Below are 21,921 nucleotides of genomic sequence, written 5' to 3'. Positions count from 1 at the left end.
ATGCGATATGTCTCATATTAAAAGTTGCATTTTTTTTTTCTTGAGAGTCCATTGTTTAATCTTACGTACAGATCCTGGATTGTTAGTTACGCCACTGATACTGATTTCATTACAAATCTGCAACGCATGAAATGAAGATTCTCGAACATTTTCTAATTCTTTTTTATTAATATTAATTTAACTCTTATGACTAGTGATGGTTTCGATTGATGATCAGAGTGACCAAACAAATAGCTAATATGACACAACACTTCTCGAAAAAATAGGCTTGCATTCAACTTGTCCGACATAAACACAATTTTTCTACACATATGTTAATAAATTTTAGAATCAATAAATATGTCCCAACTCTTTAATTGTACTATTTTTTCTAAAAATCCTTTAGGTAATTATATATGGCCACTCAATAGCTATAGTTTGAAACGTCGGGTGGAAGGGGTTTCAACTAAGAATACTTTCTTGTAAGTTAGAGATAGCTTTTGCAAATGAAAAAAAAAAAATTGAAAAGTACTTTGAATATAACTTATTTCCTTGATCATTTTCTTTGTTTATGTCCAATCCAGAGAAAAGAAATAGAATATTTCTATAAGTAGAAGAAAATTGCAGCGTTACAATTAGAAACACATTTCCAGGTGCTCCATTACATAAATAAACACATTATATTTATGTAAAAATGCATTATTCATTACTCAAATATTCTTAATCGAAAAAAATATCATGAGAAAAAGGCATTTCAAGATTTCATTGACTGATAATTTGCACTTTAAACAAGTAGATATTAAATTATATATCACGGTTGTAAAAAATTAAGGATGGTTTAGGTTTGATTTGATGCCCCAAAACTTTTAAAACTAGTTTCTTACTTCAAATAGACTAGATTTTACGTTTTGTGATAGAATAACTTTTTATACTGTGTGGTCTGTCAACACACAAGCAAGATAGAATGATTTTTATATAAAATGATCAGGTATTCTTCAAAAAAGTATCGAAAATTTCCAAAGACCGAATATTTTTATGGATCCTTTCGAGGTGCTATAAAATTGCACTTAAAATAGAAAAATTAATAGCATAATGAAAAAGTTAGAAATTGATAGTTCAAAGTTCATTCATTGAATATAGGTATGTATGAAGATCGATAATATAATATACAGAAGTAAATAAAGATTTTATGCCATTCAATAAAAAATTTCAAAGAGTGGAAATCCCTCTGTACTTAGTTATCTGTACTCCATCCTCGATATATTGCATATAATGGTAATTATATGGTAGTTATACAGTTTTGGGATTCATATTCACTCCAATGATTAAAAAAAGGTTGTTTTATTATTGAACTAATCTGTGGTGGGTTTTACCCATAAGGGGGAGGTTTCAATCTCTGCACAAAATAATTGCATATATATTTTCACTTTGTATAATATATTTGTAATGTATCAAATATCTCATAATTCTTGCTATGTGATATCAAATTTAGAAATTTGGGAATGTGGATGCAAATATTCTTTAAATGAGGATACTTATCAGCTGTTGTAAACATTCTATATATCACTTGTTGTATGATTTCAGGATTAGCCGAGGGTTTTTGCTTAATAATTTCATATGTTCTTCCCTGAACCTAAAATTATCTATAAGTCCTAATTATCTCAATTATGGTGGCACTTTAAAATATATTTGAAGGTATCTATACTCAAGATGCTTTTAGGAGATTTCAGATCTTCATTCTTCTAAAAACATATTTCGACTCCAATTAAATCATGTATTTTTTAGAGCATTTTATTTTGGATCTTATCTTCTTTCATGAAACTAAATTTGAGTTGAAGTTTATCAAAAATACTGCTTTATCATAGAACAACTATAAAAACAGGTCAATAAATTTCTGCAACTGAATAAGTTAGTCCAATGGGGAAATTAATTTTGAGTAAAAAGGGGTTTAAAATGTAAGTTAACACTAAACAAAAGGAGAAATATGATTTCAAAATGATTTATGGAAAATTAAGTAAGGGAAAAAATGTATGTGTTGAACATGTAAAACCAAAATAATTGGTTCGGAAAAATTATTAACTTAAAGCCGAAATAAATATTAGGTGGGAAATATGTGATAAATTGATATTTAGCCCACCATATAAAGAAAATTTAAAATGAAAATAAGAACACTCCTGTTAACTCCTATAACTCAATGTTGTGTGAAACAATTTCATAGATTAAAATTTCGTCAAATTTGCTGAATTCATATTTGGGTTTCGCATCGAACGTCACTCTCACCTGTAAAAATGAGCTAAGAAAGAAACGTTCGGATCAAGATATCTCACTTCTCCGCCCATGAATAACTTTCATATAGATTTCTGACTAGGTCAAGTAGTATAGGAACAAAGTCTACTTTGTCAAGCAGTGGCTTGCCGGGAGAGAGCATTAAGGGATAGCTTTTTATGCACAAAACCAAAAAAATACTTTTGTCCCAAGTAGATGTGACTTCCCTACAGGCACTTGAACCTGCTTGAAAATACATTCTGACTGCACGTGAAGTATAGGGCCCGCTCTATCTGCGACCTGAACATTGTTACCCTGAAGGTATCTGTAAAGGATCACAGGGAGGGCATGAGCAATGAGACAATTAAAAACGGGTGTGCAACCTTTACACACCACTTGAAGGCCATTCTAACCATCAAGGGCCAACTAAATTGAGAATTAGTTGCTCTTAAGGAGTGCGTGAAGAACATTGAACAAATAAAGCTATACGTAGCTTTACTTATTTGTTATAGACATGTATGTTATTGTAATTATGATTGAAAATTATCTTAATTTCCATGCAACACCCAATAGCAACGAGTGGTTTTTTAACCCACATCCTATATTCATCAAAACCTCTCGGATACCTGAATCGAAATTATTAGAAACGTACGGTATGGAAACTCTTACAGACCCTAACCTTGTTTTAATTAATTTAGAATGAGATAGGAAAAAAAATTACTCACATTTTCTACTGAAAATAATAATTACTTTCTGTAACTTCACAGATGTGAATATTGTGAACGTATTACAAATAATCTATTAATGCGAGGATTCAATTTATTACTAATATATTATACAAATAGGTAAATAGGTAAATTTATGTCAAAAATAAATATTTTTTATTGCTCTAAAAATCTATACGTTTCAAATGATTTTTCGTAGGTTGAAATAATAGTTCTGTACCTTTACAATTACATATGTGTTAAAAAAGATATTATAAGAAGAAGCATTCTTTAAATACAATATCCATAAATTATTTATCATTGGCTTGGATCACGGTGTGTTTTATAAAATAGGCACATTTTTCATCAATGTTGAAAAATATACTCATATATTGAGCCTCACACATCAGTAATAAATATATGTACATACATATTCAATTTCTTAGAGCCCAGTCAATCTATGTGCATATCTATAATCACTTTAAAAGGCATATTATTGGTGCATATCTCGTAACTTTTTTTTTTGTGGTTTGAAAAAGGACTAATATTAATATTAATGTTTAGGAATTTGAAGCTATACTTTTGGTGATTGGAATGCAAAAACAATCAAACTAGCAAGTTAAACTGATTTTTGTGGATGAATTTGCATAAATCCAAGGCAGAACGACAGTGCATTGAATGAATCGTAAAACATATAAAATAAAAATAATCTATCATCTCCTATTTTAAAAAGTTAGGAAGAGTCATTTCACGATTTCAAATTATGACTTCCATATATATTAGATATAATAATTAGTGATGGGACGATTAAAAAAAATCGGATGCGAATTCCAATTCTCTAATATTTTAAATAATAGTTAAAAAGTACAATTTTGCGGTCAGGGATTCAGAGGATTATATTTTAGAGGAAGGAAGCTTGGTTTTTGGAATTTTGAAAAATTAAATTTCAAATATACAATTTAAAATACCCTTTTTTTTCAAAAATCAACAGCTATTCACAAGAAGTTAAATATAAAAGTAAAAACCCATGTTTATTCTTAAAACATTTTCTAAATCAGCAACTGTTGACAAAAAAAAAACTTTTTAAAAAAAAAAATTCAAAATCTACAGCTTCTCTCCAACAAGAATTTTCAAAAATTAAATTTATAATATAAATTTTTTAGAAAAAAAAAATTAAAATAAACAATTTTTGAAAAAAAAATAATATTAAGTTTTTGAAAAAAAAATATTTTATCCGAAAAATTAAAAAAATATATAGTTTTTCAATGAGAGTTGAAAAATTTAATTAAATTTCCAATGTTATATTTTAAAAATAAAAAAAATCAAGTATTACATTTTCTTGTAAAAAGCAAAAATTATTTTACTTTGGAGGGGGATTTTTTTTCATAATCTAGAAAAGTAATAAATAAGAATCGGAATCACAAATTAAACATCATTTTTCCGATGCCGATTCAGATTCCAGAAAAAAACCCACACAATTCTCAATTTCCGGATTCATCAAACCGCCTTTAATAATAATATACAGAATGGTTCTTAGATTATCTTTTTTTTTTTATGTTGGGAGAGGAACATAGTTCAAAATGTTCCTTTTAATAAAAAATGTAGAAATATAAAGTTTGAAAGATATACATCAATGTGTTATTGCCCTAAAAGTTTATAAATTTCACAATTGCTTTCTTATCTAAAAATAGTCAAGATGAGTGAAATACAACAATATAACAATACTCAACTAATTTCAGTTTTATTAAGTGCCCTTTTCAATTGAAATGATATTTTATAACCCAAGGTGCATATTTAAGTGTTATTTTAAATAATAGAAAAAAAGCAAAAAACATAGTGTGTAGGTAAATGATTCTAAATTTAAAAAAAAAGTATATATTGCTTTGTAAGTACAAAAGTTCTCCTTATCTTTGAAAATCTAATAAATCCTTCATTTTTGATCACAATGCTACTAACCATAGTTTGTGTCAAGTGGAGGCATACAACTCCATAATAATAATAAAGAAAAACCATCTAATTAAAGTTTAAGATCTTCTGCTTGAAAACATATTTTAGTCCAATTAATCATTAAGCTATAAAGGATTATTGATAGAATTTAAAATGTTGCTCTTTGTAGAATTCAAAAGGTATAAAAATTGTTTTTATGTCTGATTAAGTAAAAAGAATTAATTCAATCCAAGGGCAAAAATTTGCTGACTAGTGTAATTAATAACTATTTTAGAGAGGATAAACAATCTTTCAAAAGTCTTATAAATGAAAAATAAACTACTTTGTTTTGAGCAATTTTTAATTCTATATGAAGATTAATAAGTAAAATTGAGTGAAGGAATAATATTAGAACATGGAAGTTAACATGTTTAGATGGCACTTACATTAAGTTTCATGTTGGTATTTTAATTGGTACTCAATTTGTTCTTTCTGTTTAACAAATTATACCTGAACTTTTCTTGCAATATATTTTCGTATGTGAAAAATGGTATATTTTATTAAATTTTTTATTTTAAGATGCCATTTTTTGACTTGAAATTGTTTGTTTATTGATTTTTCAATTTAAATTTTTTAGTTTGATGGGATACTATCATCCAATGTTCAATTTATGAATAAGCTCAAGAACAAAATACATAGATTTTTAATAATACATATACCAGAAATTTATAATTTTCATAATTTATTTCCTGAATAATTTACGTTAATTCTTCATGTTGAAAAAACCTTTAATATTCACTCAAAAATCCATCTTTCGACCACAAAAGCAAACTTTTTAGTAAAAAAACCTCAATTTGCCTGCATTTCAAATTAGCAAATATATCTACAATATCCATAAAAATCCGTTACATTGTGTAATGAAATAAGATGTTATGAGATGTTCAAACTGCAACTTGTGTAAGTAACAACAACTTTTACAAAATTCCAAGTTTAATGTACACCTGATCATGTATTATAGCAGATTTGAATCTAATCACTCAGTCCCTGACATAATGGTGAGATGTGGAGAATTTGTCATATGTATGATTATAATTATTGTTTATGTCTAATGTTACATCAATTAATATATTATCTAATCTAAATCAAGTTACATCAATCAGTCAATAAATCATGGTGATGACAAATTACTTTGATTTCAAGCAATTGCTTAGATGTAGTCGTCCAAGGACTATGATTTGGGACATCTTTTTTTTTTTTTTTTTTTCAGAAAAACTCAGGGTTAGATTGACATCAAAGGCTTTTGATCTCACATAGTAGTACATATATCACTATTAATATAATATCATATAATAAAGATAATTTTATATTAAAAAATGTCTTTTATTTGACAAATTTATTTTCTATTTTATTCTTCTCTCTACAATAAAGTATTTACAGTCTACATGTTTTATGTGATGTAATACATATGTAGATAGTTAAACAAGCTAAGAAAAAAAGGATGTACAAGTGAGTGGATTAATCATTTTTTATACCGTTCCCGGACAAAAATCCATTGCTGAAATAGCATTGAATAAATTGCAACAATTGTAAACCATTTGAATTCTATGTATTTAAAAAAAAAAACAGGAATCCTTTATATGGAGAATGTGCTGTAGACGTCGATAAAATAAAAATAAAGTTTGTATTTTGACGCGTACACTCGCGTTCACGGGCTTGCGTTTTTTCTTTCTTCCTTTTTGAAAGAAAAAATAACACACATAACTCGAATTCGTGCGAATCAGTTTAAAAGAAAAGGAAGAAAAAGTAGATATATATTTATTTTAAAATAAAATCTGCAAAATATAAAAGTTAAGCTAAAGAGTGTTGTTATTTTTTGTAGTAACGTGACATTGTTTGTTATTTATAAATATTGTGAGTTGTGGTGGAGTAGATTGGACACCATGGTCAAACATAATTAGGTAACGGACGATGCACTATTCTTATAGAACAATAATTATTAATATAAGCAGAAGTAGAAGAAAATGTTGAATTTCTCTCCTTAAAAACGTTTTTTAACAAACATATATAGCTATAGATATTGTAAGAGAGGAAAAAACCAAACCAGTTTTGTGTTTCACAAAAAATATTTATAAACATATATTTTCTGTTCTTTTTTTTTTTTTTTGTTCTTTCATTCGCAGAATATATTTTTAAATAAATTCACTTAGGACTACATATTATTTACATTACATATATTTAGCTACGGTACTAATTTGCTCCTTTTCCCCAGTTTACCCTTGACTTTTGAAACAATCATTCTCGCAAAAACACTTCAAATCAAAATCAAACTTACCTATCTATACAAGCATCAAACATTTGTGTCGGGAAGTGTAAGCTTGATTTTATTTGATTTTTTTTTCAATATTTACTTAAAAAAGTTTTTTTCTATCTTTCAATTAAAGATGAAGAAATAAAACATGTGATCTGCCGAAATGCCCTATTTTTCACAACACTTAAAAAACTATAAAGAACATTTATACATTTGTTTATGTTATTGTCAGAAATGATTTTTCTTTTTCTTACAATTACTGCCTTTAATGGATCACCAATAAATGTTTCTTCTCTTTTTTTAAAAGTTATTAACATTTAAATCTATTTGTTTATATGCAATTTCATCTCTCCTATCTTTTTTTTATTTTATTTGAGTCTTCCTTATTTTGCAAGATATCATAAACAAATATTCATACTTATATCATATAATAAATAAATACATATTGTACATCCATTATGAATAATCTAGTAAATATGGTATTTATAAGTACATAAATAGTAATACCCGGTGTTGCTGTCTGGACTTCACCAAATTATTATTTTTCATTACATGAGACTTTTAATAAATTGAATCTGCAAATAATAAAATATTTATTTGTGGCAAAGACCTTGGTTTTTGTTTCAAAGAGACTGATTTAGGCTTGGAAACAATTATCGGAAATCAGAGGTGGTTTGAATCACCAATTGTGACGGCAAATTGGGAAAAAATAGAGCAATGTCTAAATTTATATTTTCTGAAAGTGTCAAGATGATTAAAAACATCATTTTTTTTTGTAAATTTGTAGTCCTGAGGCGGTAATATTTTACACATTTTTCTCTTGTAAAATGAGTCAGAACCTTACTGCTCACAATATTCTCATAGACATAGGAGATGAACATTTTTTAGAGGGGCAACTACAATATATAAGGCCGAATATAGTTCATTAATTTCCCGAACATTAATATCCCTGCCCTATCCTACGCCTATGGTATTGTAGGAATGATTATATGTAAATGAACTCTTGTTCCCTTATTCAGCTCCTTTAAAATTTATGAGAAGGAAAATGCTCTGAACAGTCCAGATTCAATCAATTTCGCTACTAATCCTGTGTGCAAAGAGAGTCCTTCATATTCATGGAACCAAATAGAAATACTATTTGATGTAGATATTGCTTCCCATTATTCATAAATAATTAATGTCATAAATTGACAGCAATATCATCTCTCAACTGGATTATTTAGTAACATCCCTATAGAGAGGTATATGAGTTGTAATTAGGAATGAAACCACCCTTGGGGCTATCCCTAGGAATTATTTATAATTTTTTTTCTGTTAAAAAGTGGGAGTTTTCCAACGCATATTTGCTTTTTTTTATATTTATAAATAATGAATATCTAGTAACCTTCATTGTTTTCTTGCTTTATGATGTGATTTATGCTTAGAGTTACTTATTAATTTATTTTGAAGTATGTATTATTATTAGGGTTTATAGAAGAGAGAGAAAGAGAGGAGTTCGTTCCTATAAAACAAAACAAAATGAGCGTAAATGAGTTGGATAGAAATAATGATTAATAACGGACCTACCTACCTTTCTCCTCCAATACTTACTATATAGATATGTACTTACATAGATACTTATAAGTATGTTATACAAATACGCCCCTTTTCCATCTATTGAGCATGTTCAATGACGTCACAGATTGTATAATATACAGAAAGTGAGGCCAATATTTGGAGGCATTGTAGTTCTTTGTATAGTTACTAAACAGAAGAAACAAATTTCTACAACAAACCTTTTTGGAGTAATTTCCATTTCTCTTCATTAGAACCGAGCAAAGTGTTTTTAAAGTTAATAAAAACACTTTTTTCCTTGATGAATGACATCCATAATTAGTGTTGTGTCAGTCCTTATTTCTTCGGTCTAATTTAATCTTAGTATCAGTCCTAGGGACCTGTCTTTAAGACCATCAGTATTAAAAATGATTCAAAAATAAAAAAATAACGTTGATTGAAGTAATTAAGGAGCAAACTTTATAAGTTTTAAGACTAAAATGGACTCAACCGAGACTAAAATGGACGGAACTGTAGTCTTTAGTCCTAAATAAGGACCAACACAACACTATCAAATAATAATGGCATCACTTGAAAACCCTCTATCATTACTATAAGGTATGGTAAGTGCTCCAAACTGGCGCCCTAGGGGTCCGCAGTGTATTGTCAAGGACATAGCGAGAGATTACATAAATAATAGATAAAACAATTGGTTGAGCAGGTTTTATGCTGAGCAGGCCTATTAAAAAGTGCAGTAATAAAAATTTTAAGAGCTCCTGAGGTATGGTGGTTCTCTTTTCCTCAGACATGTCTCCTCTTTTTAAATCCTGTCCATGGATTTAATAAAAAATCCATGAAATGTTCAGTTTCATGAAGATCCTAAAAAAATTATAAAATTAAACAGGACTCCAAATATCTATTCTCAAAAGAAATCAAAATGGATTAATTTTTAGATCCTAAAACCTAAAATCGTGATCAAAATCCTCTTTTTTTTTTAAATCGAAATATGGTCCCTTTACTATGACGATTGAGGAGTATTTGTAAGTGATATGATATTTAGTAATACAAACTCTTAAAAATACTGAAAGAATTAAGCACGAGAAATCTGAAAACATTTCTGTGAAATCGATTCCTTTTTCTTCTTCTTTTATTAATTGTTATTTAATAAAATAAATATTGTTTAATTCATTAGTGTTTTTATTTGTTTATTTATTACTGCCATTATAGGTTCATTGACACTAATTCCTCATACTTGTATTCCCCTTTAGAAATTAGAAATACAGGCTAAATTGCCTTGATAATTCTATGAAAATGGAAGGAGGGATAAGCAATATGTAAAAGTTTACAATTCAAATATGCTCATGATATAAAGTTTCAAATCTACATATTTAATATATAAATATTCATAAATTCATAATATATCTTTCTGTAAGTATATGATATCCAAATAATCAAGTCAAGATAACTTTACTATTGATTGAATAATGATGAAGGCTTATTATTTGATCATATTATTCAACATTTTCGCTTACTTCTATTATTTTTTTGTATAATATTTATGGGCCTATTAACATAATTATATACAAGACGATGTACCTTAGAACTCAATTTTCAATCCTACATAGTATGGTCTCCCTGCAGTATGCAAGTCCCTTCTGCCAAAGCCAACACCAATATGCCTCCTGCAAATTGTCATAATCATCCTCCATCTTCTTCGATTCGTAATTGTCACGGAGATAATGAAGAGGAAAAAGTACCTAGTATTGGATTTTGATTTCAATTGAAGTCGAATTAACACTCATTCTCAACGAAAATAGACAGACAACATACCTAAATCACTGGGATCAGACCATGATGCTCTTTTCTTCCTATAAATCCACTCTTCATCTCCTACTTCTTCTCTTTCTTCTTCTTCATTCCCTGGGAAGTGTGACGCCAAAACGTAAAAACCCTTGCATCTTTGAAGAAGACTGCGACTCCTGTCTCCTACGCCCACGATGTGCCTGGTGTAAAGATCCCAATTGGAAAGGGAGTCGCTGCAATCTTATAGCTAATCAAAAAGACTGCTCTTACATCGAAAATCCTGAAGGAAGTGTTGAAATCCTAGAGGATCGTCCCCTCAGCGGATCCTCTCATCAGAATTATGTTCAAATACACCCACAGAGAGTTCGTATACGGACACGAGTGGGGAAGGAAGTCAAGTTTGATTTCCAAGTCTCACAGGCCAAAGAATACCCCGTGGATCTATACTATTTAATGGATCTTTCCAACTCCATGTCGGATGATAGGGAAATGCTGGTAAGTGATTTTCTTGTTACTACTCCCGCAATAGGTACCAAAATACAATTAGGCCGCTAGGTTTGAATTTTTTTAATTGCAATTCTCATTTTTTATGCATGTATCAGTAAAATTAATATTTGCAATTATTAATACCAGCATTAATAATTATATTACTTACATTATGCAGTGGCGGAGCAAAGGTCATATGATGGGGGGGGGGGCAAAGGTATGTGATGGTCTCCCTTTTATATGAGGGGATATATAATAGACAAAAAATGGGACCCTTTATAGTAGTGGACTCGGGAAATTTGTTTCTTCACTAGCTTCTGCATTACATATGTACGTGCCACCAACTGCAGCTGTTTGTAAAGTAACTACAAATGACAGAGTTTAGGAAGTTTTTCAAAAAATGTTATTTTGTTTCATCCTCAACAATTATCTTTATATGTACATATGCAGTCTTACTCCTTGAAAAATCACTATGATTAATTACTGATCTTTCAAACCATCAAAGCCGTCGATCAAAGGATGGCACATTTGATGATCATTCATAATTACACTAAGGGAACTACCAATCACCAATGAAACCAGACATTTAATAGGATTATTGTGATAACCATTAGAAACAAGCCCCTTTTGCTAGTTATATCCTAAAAATAGCCTTAATATTCCAATTGAAATAATAAACAAGTTATGTGATAGCTCAAATTATATGAAATAAGGTATAAAAGCTGTTTTCAATCAGCTGTTCCTGGTGATGATATTGCATTTAACATCAACAACAATATTATATTAGTATAAAAAAACATCTAAATTTATACACAAAATTAATTATAAAACTTCTCAAAGCTCAAAAGAAACTCCTAACATTGATTATAATCCACTCTTTTTATACATTTATAAGCTTTTTTTTTTTTTTTTTTTTTTGAGATATATGAAATACGTGGGACAACTGTGCACTCGATGAGCCTATGTAAAAACTGCAACTAAAAAAATCTTTTATAGAATGAAAATGAAAATTGTCCATTATAACTAAGAAAAAAACATCAAATTTCTTTGCTAGTTGCATCTGTAAATACATGTGAATTCGTCTTATTTTTGGTTGCAGAATCAGGAAAATATATTGGTATCGTGACAACACTAATGTAAGCCTACTTGGACTAATTTTTATTTTATAAAAAAAAACTTGGCTAAAAAACCGTTACACATATTTTTACTTATCTCATCTCCACATTGTTAATTAATACTTAGGATTGTAGCACACAAGTCGCTATGTAGACTTTGCTTCATTCTTAGTTGTGCGCACCAAGGTATATTATATATATTTTTTGAACATACAAAAGTTTGACAAATGGCTCATGACCATCTCTAGAGTCTACATGAGTGTTTCGTTTAATTAAGTTACTGCCCATATATAGAATAATATATGTACATAATGACTCGCCCAACATTTTTTTTGTTGCATGTACCTACGATGTATCTATACACACAGTGAGTGGTATCACTAAACCTTCACCTCTGGGCTTCATCCCTTTTTATTAAATAGTAGATAATTTTATGATATAATGATGATTTGATATTTAATATTTGCATGAGATAGTCAGAACAAAAGTGAGACTACTCCTTGACTCATTTAATAATTTGTAAATTATGAGACGTGCCTTTATGCATTGAAAGTGCCTAACTTACTCATATTAGATAGTAATTATCAAAATTATATTTGCATAAATACTAAATATCTACTCATTGCATCACTATCTATTATAGATTTCAACCCTTCAAATTAAATGTGAACCATCCTTTTTCTAGTATATATGAATATATACTACGACTACTACGAGCTAGCTGCTTAATAATTAATATTTGTATGTTACTCAGCACAATAACCAATATGTACTCATATTGTCATTCTAAATATAATATATTACATATTATTGAGATCATCATAGCTTCTCTAAACCTTTTCTATAAAAGATTAATAAAATATGTATGTAGATTACTAAATAGTCTAGTATTATGTATTAAATGGAGAAGATGTCGTTGAAATTGTTGTATATGGTGTAACTTGTAACGTATTCTTTAATTGCAATTTTAACCATTCTTATTAATAAGTTTACACAGTTGTACGCTCATTAAATAGTTCAAATGCCCATAGTTTGATCATTCGTAAATGAGTGCATAATTTTAATAGATCGAAAGGAAATTATATAATCCATTAACATATAGTGTTAATAGAAATTATCCAAGTCAACAATTCTATCATTAAACTATTGATCATCTAATGCAGTGGTTCTCAAGCACATGTAATTTTGTATGCTCTGAAGGGAGGGGGAATTTTTGTATTGCTTAAAAATGTTTATTACGAAAGAAATTAATTTTTATACTCGAATAAAATAATAACCTAAAATTGTCTTATACGTCAATAAATATATTATATGTCCTAAATCTGTGTATGGGAATGTCGTTATTGAGATTCTAAAATTGTGCAATGTAAGTAAATAGATTAAAAACCATTGATCTTACAGAATTTGAATCATTTAATTTAATATATGTACTTATCACAATTATATTGTAAATCCTTGATTTCACTTTTGACTTCCAACTTGTACAGTACAGTGATCGAGATGTTGGCAGTTTAAACTAGAAATAAATCGAATTCAGTTGTTCAAATTTATAAACACTAATAGACAGAAGGTCATTAATATACAAATCTATTAATAGCTCACAAAAAATACATGGAGAATGTTGACGTAATGGGAATGATACCAAAGTTCACACATAGGATTTTTAAACAGGACCAGAGCCGGTTATACCGTATGTGGTTTTTTGAAGTAAAATTTTATAATTTATTTTTAATTTTGTATTTATCTATTATTAAAATTTTTTAAATAAAAATGTATGTTAAAAAAAAACATCTCTAAAAGCAACTCTTACATAAATGTAGTAAATATGAGGCAATAACGAATTTGAGTTACCTAAAAGCTGATGGGTTGGAAATGTCCCAATGGTCAACTATGCCCCTATTGTACTGGAATGAATAGGGGTGCCCCTAAGGCATTCTATTTATAGGGGTGTATAACTTAACTTATTTTATTAATGTCCAAATTTATTTGAGGTGCTTCTTTCTAAGCACCTATTTTTGGTGAGAGTGTATTTCTTATTATTATTTCAATACCCCTTTTTATAGGAAAGGATTAAATAGGTTTAAGTTCTCGAATCTACTCACCACCCCAAGTAGCTCTACTTTAGAGAGGCAGGGAGAAACTTCTACATACATACAGGGTGCACCATATGTTTAAGAACGTTTGCTCCCATACGTGATATTTTTTAACTTGAATATTGGATAATTTTTGGATCACTCGACTAACCTACTAAAACTAAATGTATTTTTGTTGTTCCTTTTTCTGATCACCAAGTATCAAGAACAAAGTCATAAGTTTGAGAAACATTGAAGCCATCATAAGGATCTCTGGTGTAGTGTGCAAATTGCAAAAGTTCCTTAAGAATTCATAAAAAGCAGCTTAAAAGGATACAGAGAGACAAAAATAATAATAAAAATTCAAAATTCGCTGTTTAAGTTCTATAAGAGGTCAAAAGCTTATCATATTCTCAATTTAGTGTTTGTAAATTACACAAAACTGCGAGATAGCTGTACTTTGTTGTATTTCACAACCTTCCTCATAAGCCCCAAGGCACAAAGTCAGTTGGTAGTTAGCCAATAATTGACAGCTGAGCAAGAATTCATTCGAATTCAAAAATCAACCATCAAAATACTGCTAAGAAGGACATAAGTAGAAATTGCAGATTTTCAAAAAAGAAAAAGATCACTCTTTTTTCTATTTTTTCAAATTTGGGTGCCCTGTTCCCTATGACTTCATTTATGCCATCTTTGCATGTTATTCAGGTTAACATGGTTTTAAGCTGACCCGCCCCCTAAGTAACTACGTGGTTTGTGAATGTCCCTTAAATATATTTTTCTGGAATCATTAGATACATACTATATGTATACTTCAAGATTTATATATGCTGCTTTACGTTCTAAGACATATGGCGCACCCTATATGGATAAAAATATATACATAATAACATAATGAAGAAATGAAAGGGATTTGAATATAGGTGAGATTAGTTACAAGGAGACCAGAGAATCATTAAGCTTATTAATGGGAAAATGAACATTTAAATAGGATATTTCCATGTATGTGTGTATATAGGTATGTATGAGTAACGTGATAGCTTTAAGAGGAGTTAACAACATAGCTACATACATACTTGTGTGAGTCAAGTAGGGATATTTGCGTATGTTTATCTACTCTTAATAATTCATTAGATATTATGTAGAGTTATCCTTCGAGGTACGAAGAATTTTTATTCACTAAATGGCTCTTAATATACAAGCAAATAAGTGGTTTTAATTTTAATAGATCCTTAAACTGAAAATGATAAATATCCATTCAGTGTCGATTTAAAATCGGAATATTAAGGAGTGTTATTATTTTTGGCTAACGTCGTAAGGATGAAAAAGTTCTGCATAAAACGACGATATAAGAACTAATCCAGTAATTAGTATATGAACCATATATTGAGCGATACGTTTTACTTGAGGGCGTATTTATCACATGATTTCATTTCACTGTTCCTGGGGGAATTTCTTGTATTTCATTTTTTTTTTTTTTTTTGCTTTTTGTAATGCTGTAGGATTTTCAAATTTATATATACAGGGTCCACTGAAAGTCCTGTTAAATTAAGATTAGATAATAAATATTATATGTAAGGGTAAAAGATAGTATGTTTAAACTCTAGCTGCGTTGAAACTAGATCAAAACCAACAGTTTTGAATAAAAATAACAGTTTTTTTAACAACAATGGAAGCCAAGAGAGAGGCTAAAATCAAGGAGTACCTGAAGGGCAAATCTCGGGCAGCCATCTTGAGGAACCTAAAGAGTCTCGAAGTCAAACTCATTTTCATCAGGAGAACCATTGAGAGGTACGAAGAGAATCAATCTATCAAGGACATACCCCGATCAGGCAGACCAAGGTCGAAAACGACGCCCGGAGTCGTCAAGGAAACGATTGCAAGGAATCCCAGGAGGCACCTCACCAAGATGCCTAGGAATTTATCCCCGTGGACATGGTGCGTGCAGCATGCAAGTCCTTTACGGAGAGACTTCGGGCTATGATCAAGGCTAAAGGTGCCATTTCGAATGAAAGTTATGTCACATGGTTTTGGAACTTGTGTTAATAATTATATGCAAATTATGTAATTATTTATAACATTAGTACTATAATAAACCTTTAACAGAACTTTCCGTGGACCCTGTATGTATAATTATATCAAAAAGTTCCTTTTGCAAGACCTTCATGAAATCATGCGATAACAGCACCCTGAATCAATCTATATTTATCGATGATTTGGACATAAAATACATTTAGTTCTCTAATTTTATGCATGGAAGTGATTAGTTAGTTAACTAATGGATGAACATTACTCGCCCAAGCGACCAATTACTTTACTTAAAGCCCAGCAGTCATGTCTTGTTTCTTTAGTTTTTTTATTTTTACCTCTTAAAAAATCTTGAAAAAATTATCTTCTATGTGATCATCTACTTAACTCACGAATGAACTAAAAACTTTCATAACATCCTATGTGTCATGAATTAAATAAAGCTGAAACCACAATTTAAAATTTTTAAAGATAAATTATAAGATCAAAATCTTGGGAGATGAGGAAAAATAGCCACCCTTAAAATTTTGCTTGATTAATTATTTACTCCAAAATTTCAAAAAAATAACCAGTTTTTTTTAAAATTACATATTACGGTTTCTCGTTTCTCAGAAAATCATCGTTAAAAAAGATCATGGGGAACGTATTTTTTTATTTGTAGATCTGAGAAATTCCAGGATGAGATAATAAATAATAGATATTGTAAAATTTAAATTCTTTATTTCATATTTTAAAAAGAAAAGTTAAATTTTAAGTCAGTCATAAGCGATTACAAATTAATTCCTACATTAGAAGGTGGTAAAGTTATAGTTGGATATTTATTTGTTGGTTTGTCATAAATGCTACGTACTTGGTCATTATTTTTTGTCAAAATTCATAACTAGTACTGCAGCATAAATCGTTAAAAAATGTATCTCAAGTGAATCTTCAATATTATGTAGTCAACTTTTTATTGAACGAGTTAAATAAAGGAAATTCATAGTTTGAAATAATTAAATGCAAGATTTATCCAGAATTTCTATTAGGTGTAAAAACCCGTGAAATCCCCAGAAAATGTGATGCCAAGAAAAAAATCCTGTTACAAACGTTATGTAAATATTTTTTCAAGATTATTTACATTTCGAGGGTCAATTTTATGTACTAGTGTTGAGACTCGCCCTGAGACAGGTTAATTTTTTTGGTTCAGTTTTAAGTTATTTTTCTAGACCAATTTGGACCGATATTTTGATTCAGACAACGACTGAAGAACAAAATTTAATCATTTTCAAAACGTGGACTGATTGTTTTCAGTCATAATCAATAGACCAATTTTCTCCACTATCCCGATTTATGAACAAATATGATTTATGCAACATATTAAACTTCATACGACAATTATTTGCAGACGTCTACAATTTTGAAACATACATAACATCATCAGTTGGTCAATTCTTCCTAACTATGATTCAATAATGGTTGGGAATTGTAGACAACTTAACAAGAGCTAATTAAAATTAAACCAATCAACGTTCAGAACACAGATTGGAAGAGGAGAAGAAGAAGAAGAAGAAAAATTGACATCCAACATCAAAGTACTCTGTGTATTTTTATAGTATTGAGGTGTCTAGATTATATTTAAAATTAAACCAATCTCGACCGAATTTTTCTTCGGAACCGATCTAACCCGAACTCCTTAAAGGACTGAATGAGTTTGGTCCCAAGAAATGACAACGATCTACCTACATAACAGCTGACAAATCCTGTGTTATCATTAAGTTATTCATGATTCTCGGAGTTTGGAAGGGAGAGGAGATTTTTGAGGAAAATATGTAGGTCTTGAAAGTTGAAACAGAGGCTTTATTTCGAGAGGAAGAAAGATGTAACTAGTGCTTCTATTTTTTTTCCATCATGGATCCATCATTTCCTCTTGTTTCTATGAGTAGCCCTTGAAATCATTGCTTCTCTATTCATGATTATTGTGAGTAAATAAACGTGATTATAGATAAATTTATTTATGTACATACCTACAATATCTACATACAGTATATGTTTAAGTTATTCATATAGACATTACATAACAAAGGTGGAAAACGGTGTATTAAAGTCTGATTCTTCTTTACCTCCTCATTGCAAAGAATAGTTTGAAGGAAAAATATAATAAAAGAAGAAAAAGGCAACTTCTTCTTCAAATAATTATCATGTCGACATACTTTATCAAATCATTTATATATATTACAAGCTTAGAACTCAAAAAGATTATATTATGTACACTCAACTATACAGTCATCAATTCCTTTTCTTGAATACTACTTCACTAAATATTTTTTATCATTGCCTATGTGTCTATTCAAATATGTATAATAACAAATACAGGTTCTTTGATTTGTTCCATTAATTCTGGAGCGATTCCAGAGCATTATAGTTAATTCTTGGGCCAACCCTGAGAAAAATGAGCGGTAATCATAACAAATCAACAGCTTTGATGTATTCTTGTCAGTTTTGGATTTGTCTACTCTTGTTTCTTATTTATTAGAGTTATGAAGGTTGATTTGTTGAATTCAAATAAATCTTGTTCTCTAGGGATGACGTATATATTTGCCAAGCTTACATCTAAAGAATACAGAAAACGAATTGAATTGATGAACATATTCGTCTTCCGTATAAAAAGAGCCCAAATAGTTACATTAGACGGATGACGAATATATCTGTCAGCATGCAAGACAAATTATATTATTAAAAACCCAATTGGCGAACCCTTAAGAATGAGGAAAATGCTTCGTTGTCCATGGTGTCATTAACTACTAAATAAATACTGCATTAAAAAACTTATGCAGCGAACGATTTAAACACCGAATATCCCTTCTATTTAAAAAAGTATTGACCAATAGTTGCAGTGTTTGAAAACTTTGACTAACAACAAATTAATCTCAAGATTCTTTTTCCCACTTTAATTTCGGAGGAGAGATATAATAAAAATCTCATTGTGTGCAAGCTCTCATCTAAAACTTCTAAGACTAATTAATTATTCTTTCCCAAAATATCAATTTAAACATATAGAAATTTGAACTAAATCCGTCTAGAATAAATAATTTAAGAGGAGAGAGAAAAATTACATCAAAACCAGCTAGTAACACTTTAAGTCATCGTCTAATTGTAATTATTATAATTGATCTCAGACCTAAACGATTGAGTCTTGGGCTAAGTTAATATGTAGTTGGGTAAAAGGTATATTAAATTAAAGAATATTAAGGCAAACCTGTCATTAAAAACTTTTAGAAGGACCTTTTTGAAGGATTGAAAGAAGTGTAAATATGTCTCAAAAGTGTCACTCATATTATGCGTCCAAGTATGATCATGACGGAAACCTTTTTTTCATCTAAATATATGCAAGTTTTATTACTTTTCCTGTGGAAATAAACAATTTAAAATATTATATTTATTTTTTCAAATCATCCACGTGACGTTTTCTGGTATAAAAAAATTAGATTAAAATTTATTTAGGACCCTTCAAATTCTCCTTAAAAAGAACCATATAAGAATTGCGAGAATTATTTTTTTAAGGAATTGAGCATGCGTCCTTCAAAAAGGCCCTTATTGTTACGTCATCAAAGTAACTAATATTATTCGTATCACATGACAAAATTAGGCTTTTAATACCAATATGATCTATAATTGCATTTTATGTATATAATGTTGTGTGTTGTGTAGAAAAAAAACCATAATTTTTTTTACACATGTTAACAAAATATTTAATGGTATTGTGAATTATTTAAAAATATATAATATATTTTCATGCAATATTTTGAGCTCTTAAATGCCACAATATGACTTATCTCTAAGTCACATAAAACCTTTTTGATGAAGAGGAGAGATAAACCAAATAGTATATTTTTTACACACATGGTTTACCATTCGAATAGAAAAATGTCTATATAAATGGTTTTACACATATAATACATAAAAAATAAACAAGTTTTGACACTTTTCCCTTCTAAAGACTGTTTTATTTTTATTCTCACTTGTTTGGTATTTATTTACTGGTCAACAAACCACTTCCGTTCAAAATGAAATTCTTAGTTGGGGTATGACTATTGCTATATTATTTTTTATTAGTTTGAACATGGGTTCTCAGGAGTCAATGAACAATCGGGGAATGGGTGAATTCAAAGTAGCCTTTGACTATTGATTTTCAGACTTATAGATTGAATGGAAAATGAGCACCGTGCATGATTTTCGTTCATTTTTGAGTACCTGAGTGGGTGAAATTGAACAAATAATGAAAAAATCTTTGAACGGGCTTAATTGAGCCGTTCATTTCTTTGCCCCTTTTTTATAATTATCCAAAGACATCTTTTATTCCTGTATCAAAGGTAAAACAAGTGGCGAAACGACAGCCACGAGATCAATTTTTGTGTAAATATAGTTACCTGTAACAATACTTTTTAGGCTATAAAGTGTAGTTAAGTATACATTACAGGTGACCACACATCCTCCATTCTGTGAATTCTGCGAAGAGAGGAAAAAATTACAGACGTCATGAGGGAAAAAGATAAAGTGACATCTTGGGAGGATTTTTTTTTGTTTTTTTTTTGTAGCCAACTAAATTTTGAGCAGATATGGATCACATGGTGATCGTCTGAACGACATTTTGTAAAAAGATTGTGTGAACGGGTACAATCTGGAAATTTTGAATTATACAAATTTGCTTATACCTCTGTGCAAAGTGTATGCTGATAATCTGTTTAACCAATAGCTCCTGAATACTGATGTACTATTCTTCGCGATAAACATGTGTTGCAGATCTGGATCAGTTTCCCCTCCCCCCTTCTAAGATAAAGGAAATAACAGCGTTACTTCACTTACATATGAATTTATACAGCATGTGTTTTCTACTTCCCTGCCCCCTTTATCATGTTTTGAACGTTAATTGGTTGAATTCAAATTAGCTCTGGTTTATCCATGACCCCTTCCTACTAGTTAATTATAATTGTATAGCTGAGAAGAATTGGCAAACTAATAACTGATTTTGTGTCTTGTTCTATTTATTTTTGGAGGAAATGTTGTTAGATACGAATAAAGGTTCTTACGTGAAAGGAGTTGAGGAAAATTTTAATGTCACAAAGTACTCTGAGTTATTAAAAAGTGAGTTGTGAAACACTGGTTAAAAGATATGCCCTATTTGTCTATCATTTTATTTCCGTACTCCTCCTAAAATTGACTTCTGTTTATTAGTTTTTTTTAGAAGGGGGAGGGGGAGGGTTATGGAATAGTCATGCCTTACCCAAAAATGGTTTAATTTATAATGAGCATAAAGAGACTACTCCTATTATGTACATATAAGGATATTTGTTATTCGTTCTATGTACAAACATTATAATTAGTTACACGTGAAGATAAGATGCAAGAGGTTCTTTAAAAAAACTGTTCGTCAACGAGTATACATACATAATATATATTTAAATATGTATGTACGAGTATATTTTGAGTTTATAGCTATTTGAACTAATATATAATTTTAGATCTAAAATAAAAAGATGTAATTTAGGTGAAATTAAGTACGCAGGCAATAAAAAAGTTTGCATACAATTTGTAATGCTATATATATATATATATGGGTATACAAACCCATAATTGATACCTCATTTCAAAAAAAAAAAAAAGGAAAAAATACCCATTTAAATAATAATTATACCCAGGATTTCAAATGGCTTTGTGTATTCTTT

At 29.5% G+C, this 21,921-nt stretch overlaps 1 protein-coding gene across 4 annotated transcripts in view; it reads left to right on the top strand.

Annotated features, from left to right (window-relative positions):
* The first annotated feature begins 6,624 nt into the window (after nucleotides 1-6,624).
* LOC121119344 (integrin beta-3) overlaps nucleotides 6,625-21,921 on the top strand; it is a 66,043-nt gene continuing 50,746 nt past the window's right edge. Inside the window, exons 1-3 of one of the 4 annotated variants that reach the window (XM_071889043.1) lie at nucleotides 6,654-6,832; nucleotides 10,341-11,013; nucleotides 13,717-13,826. In XM_071889043.1, coding sequence (XP_071745144.1) covers nucleotides 13,731-13,826 — 96 coding nt within the window. In that variant the 5' untranslated portion in view covers nucleotides 6,654-6,832; nucleotides 10,341-11,013; nucleotides 13,717-13,730. Of the gene's footprint in view, nucleotides 6,833-7,141; nucleotides 7,244-10,340; nucleotides 11,014-13,716; nucleotides 13,827-21,921 lie in introns of those variants that run through there. The other 3 variants (XM_040713988.2, XM_040713989.2, XM_071889042.1) reach the window with 3 other exon arrangements.

Source organism: Lepeophtheirus salmonis, chromosome 6 (assembly GCF_016086655.4).
Source record: "Lepeophtheirus salmonis chromosome 6, UVic_Lsal_1.4, whole genome shotgun sequence".
NCBI lineage: Eukaryota > Metazoa > Arthropoda > Copepoda > Siphonostomatoida > Caligidae > Lepeophtheirus > Lepeophtheirus salmonis.
This window is presented reverse-complemented; position numbering and strand designations above follow the sequence as displayed.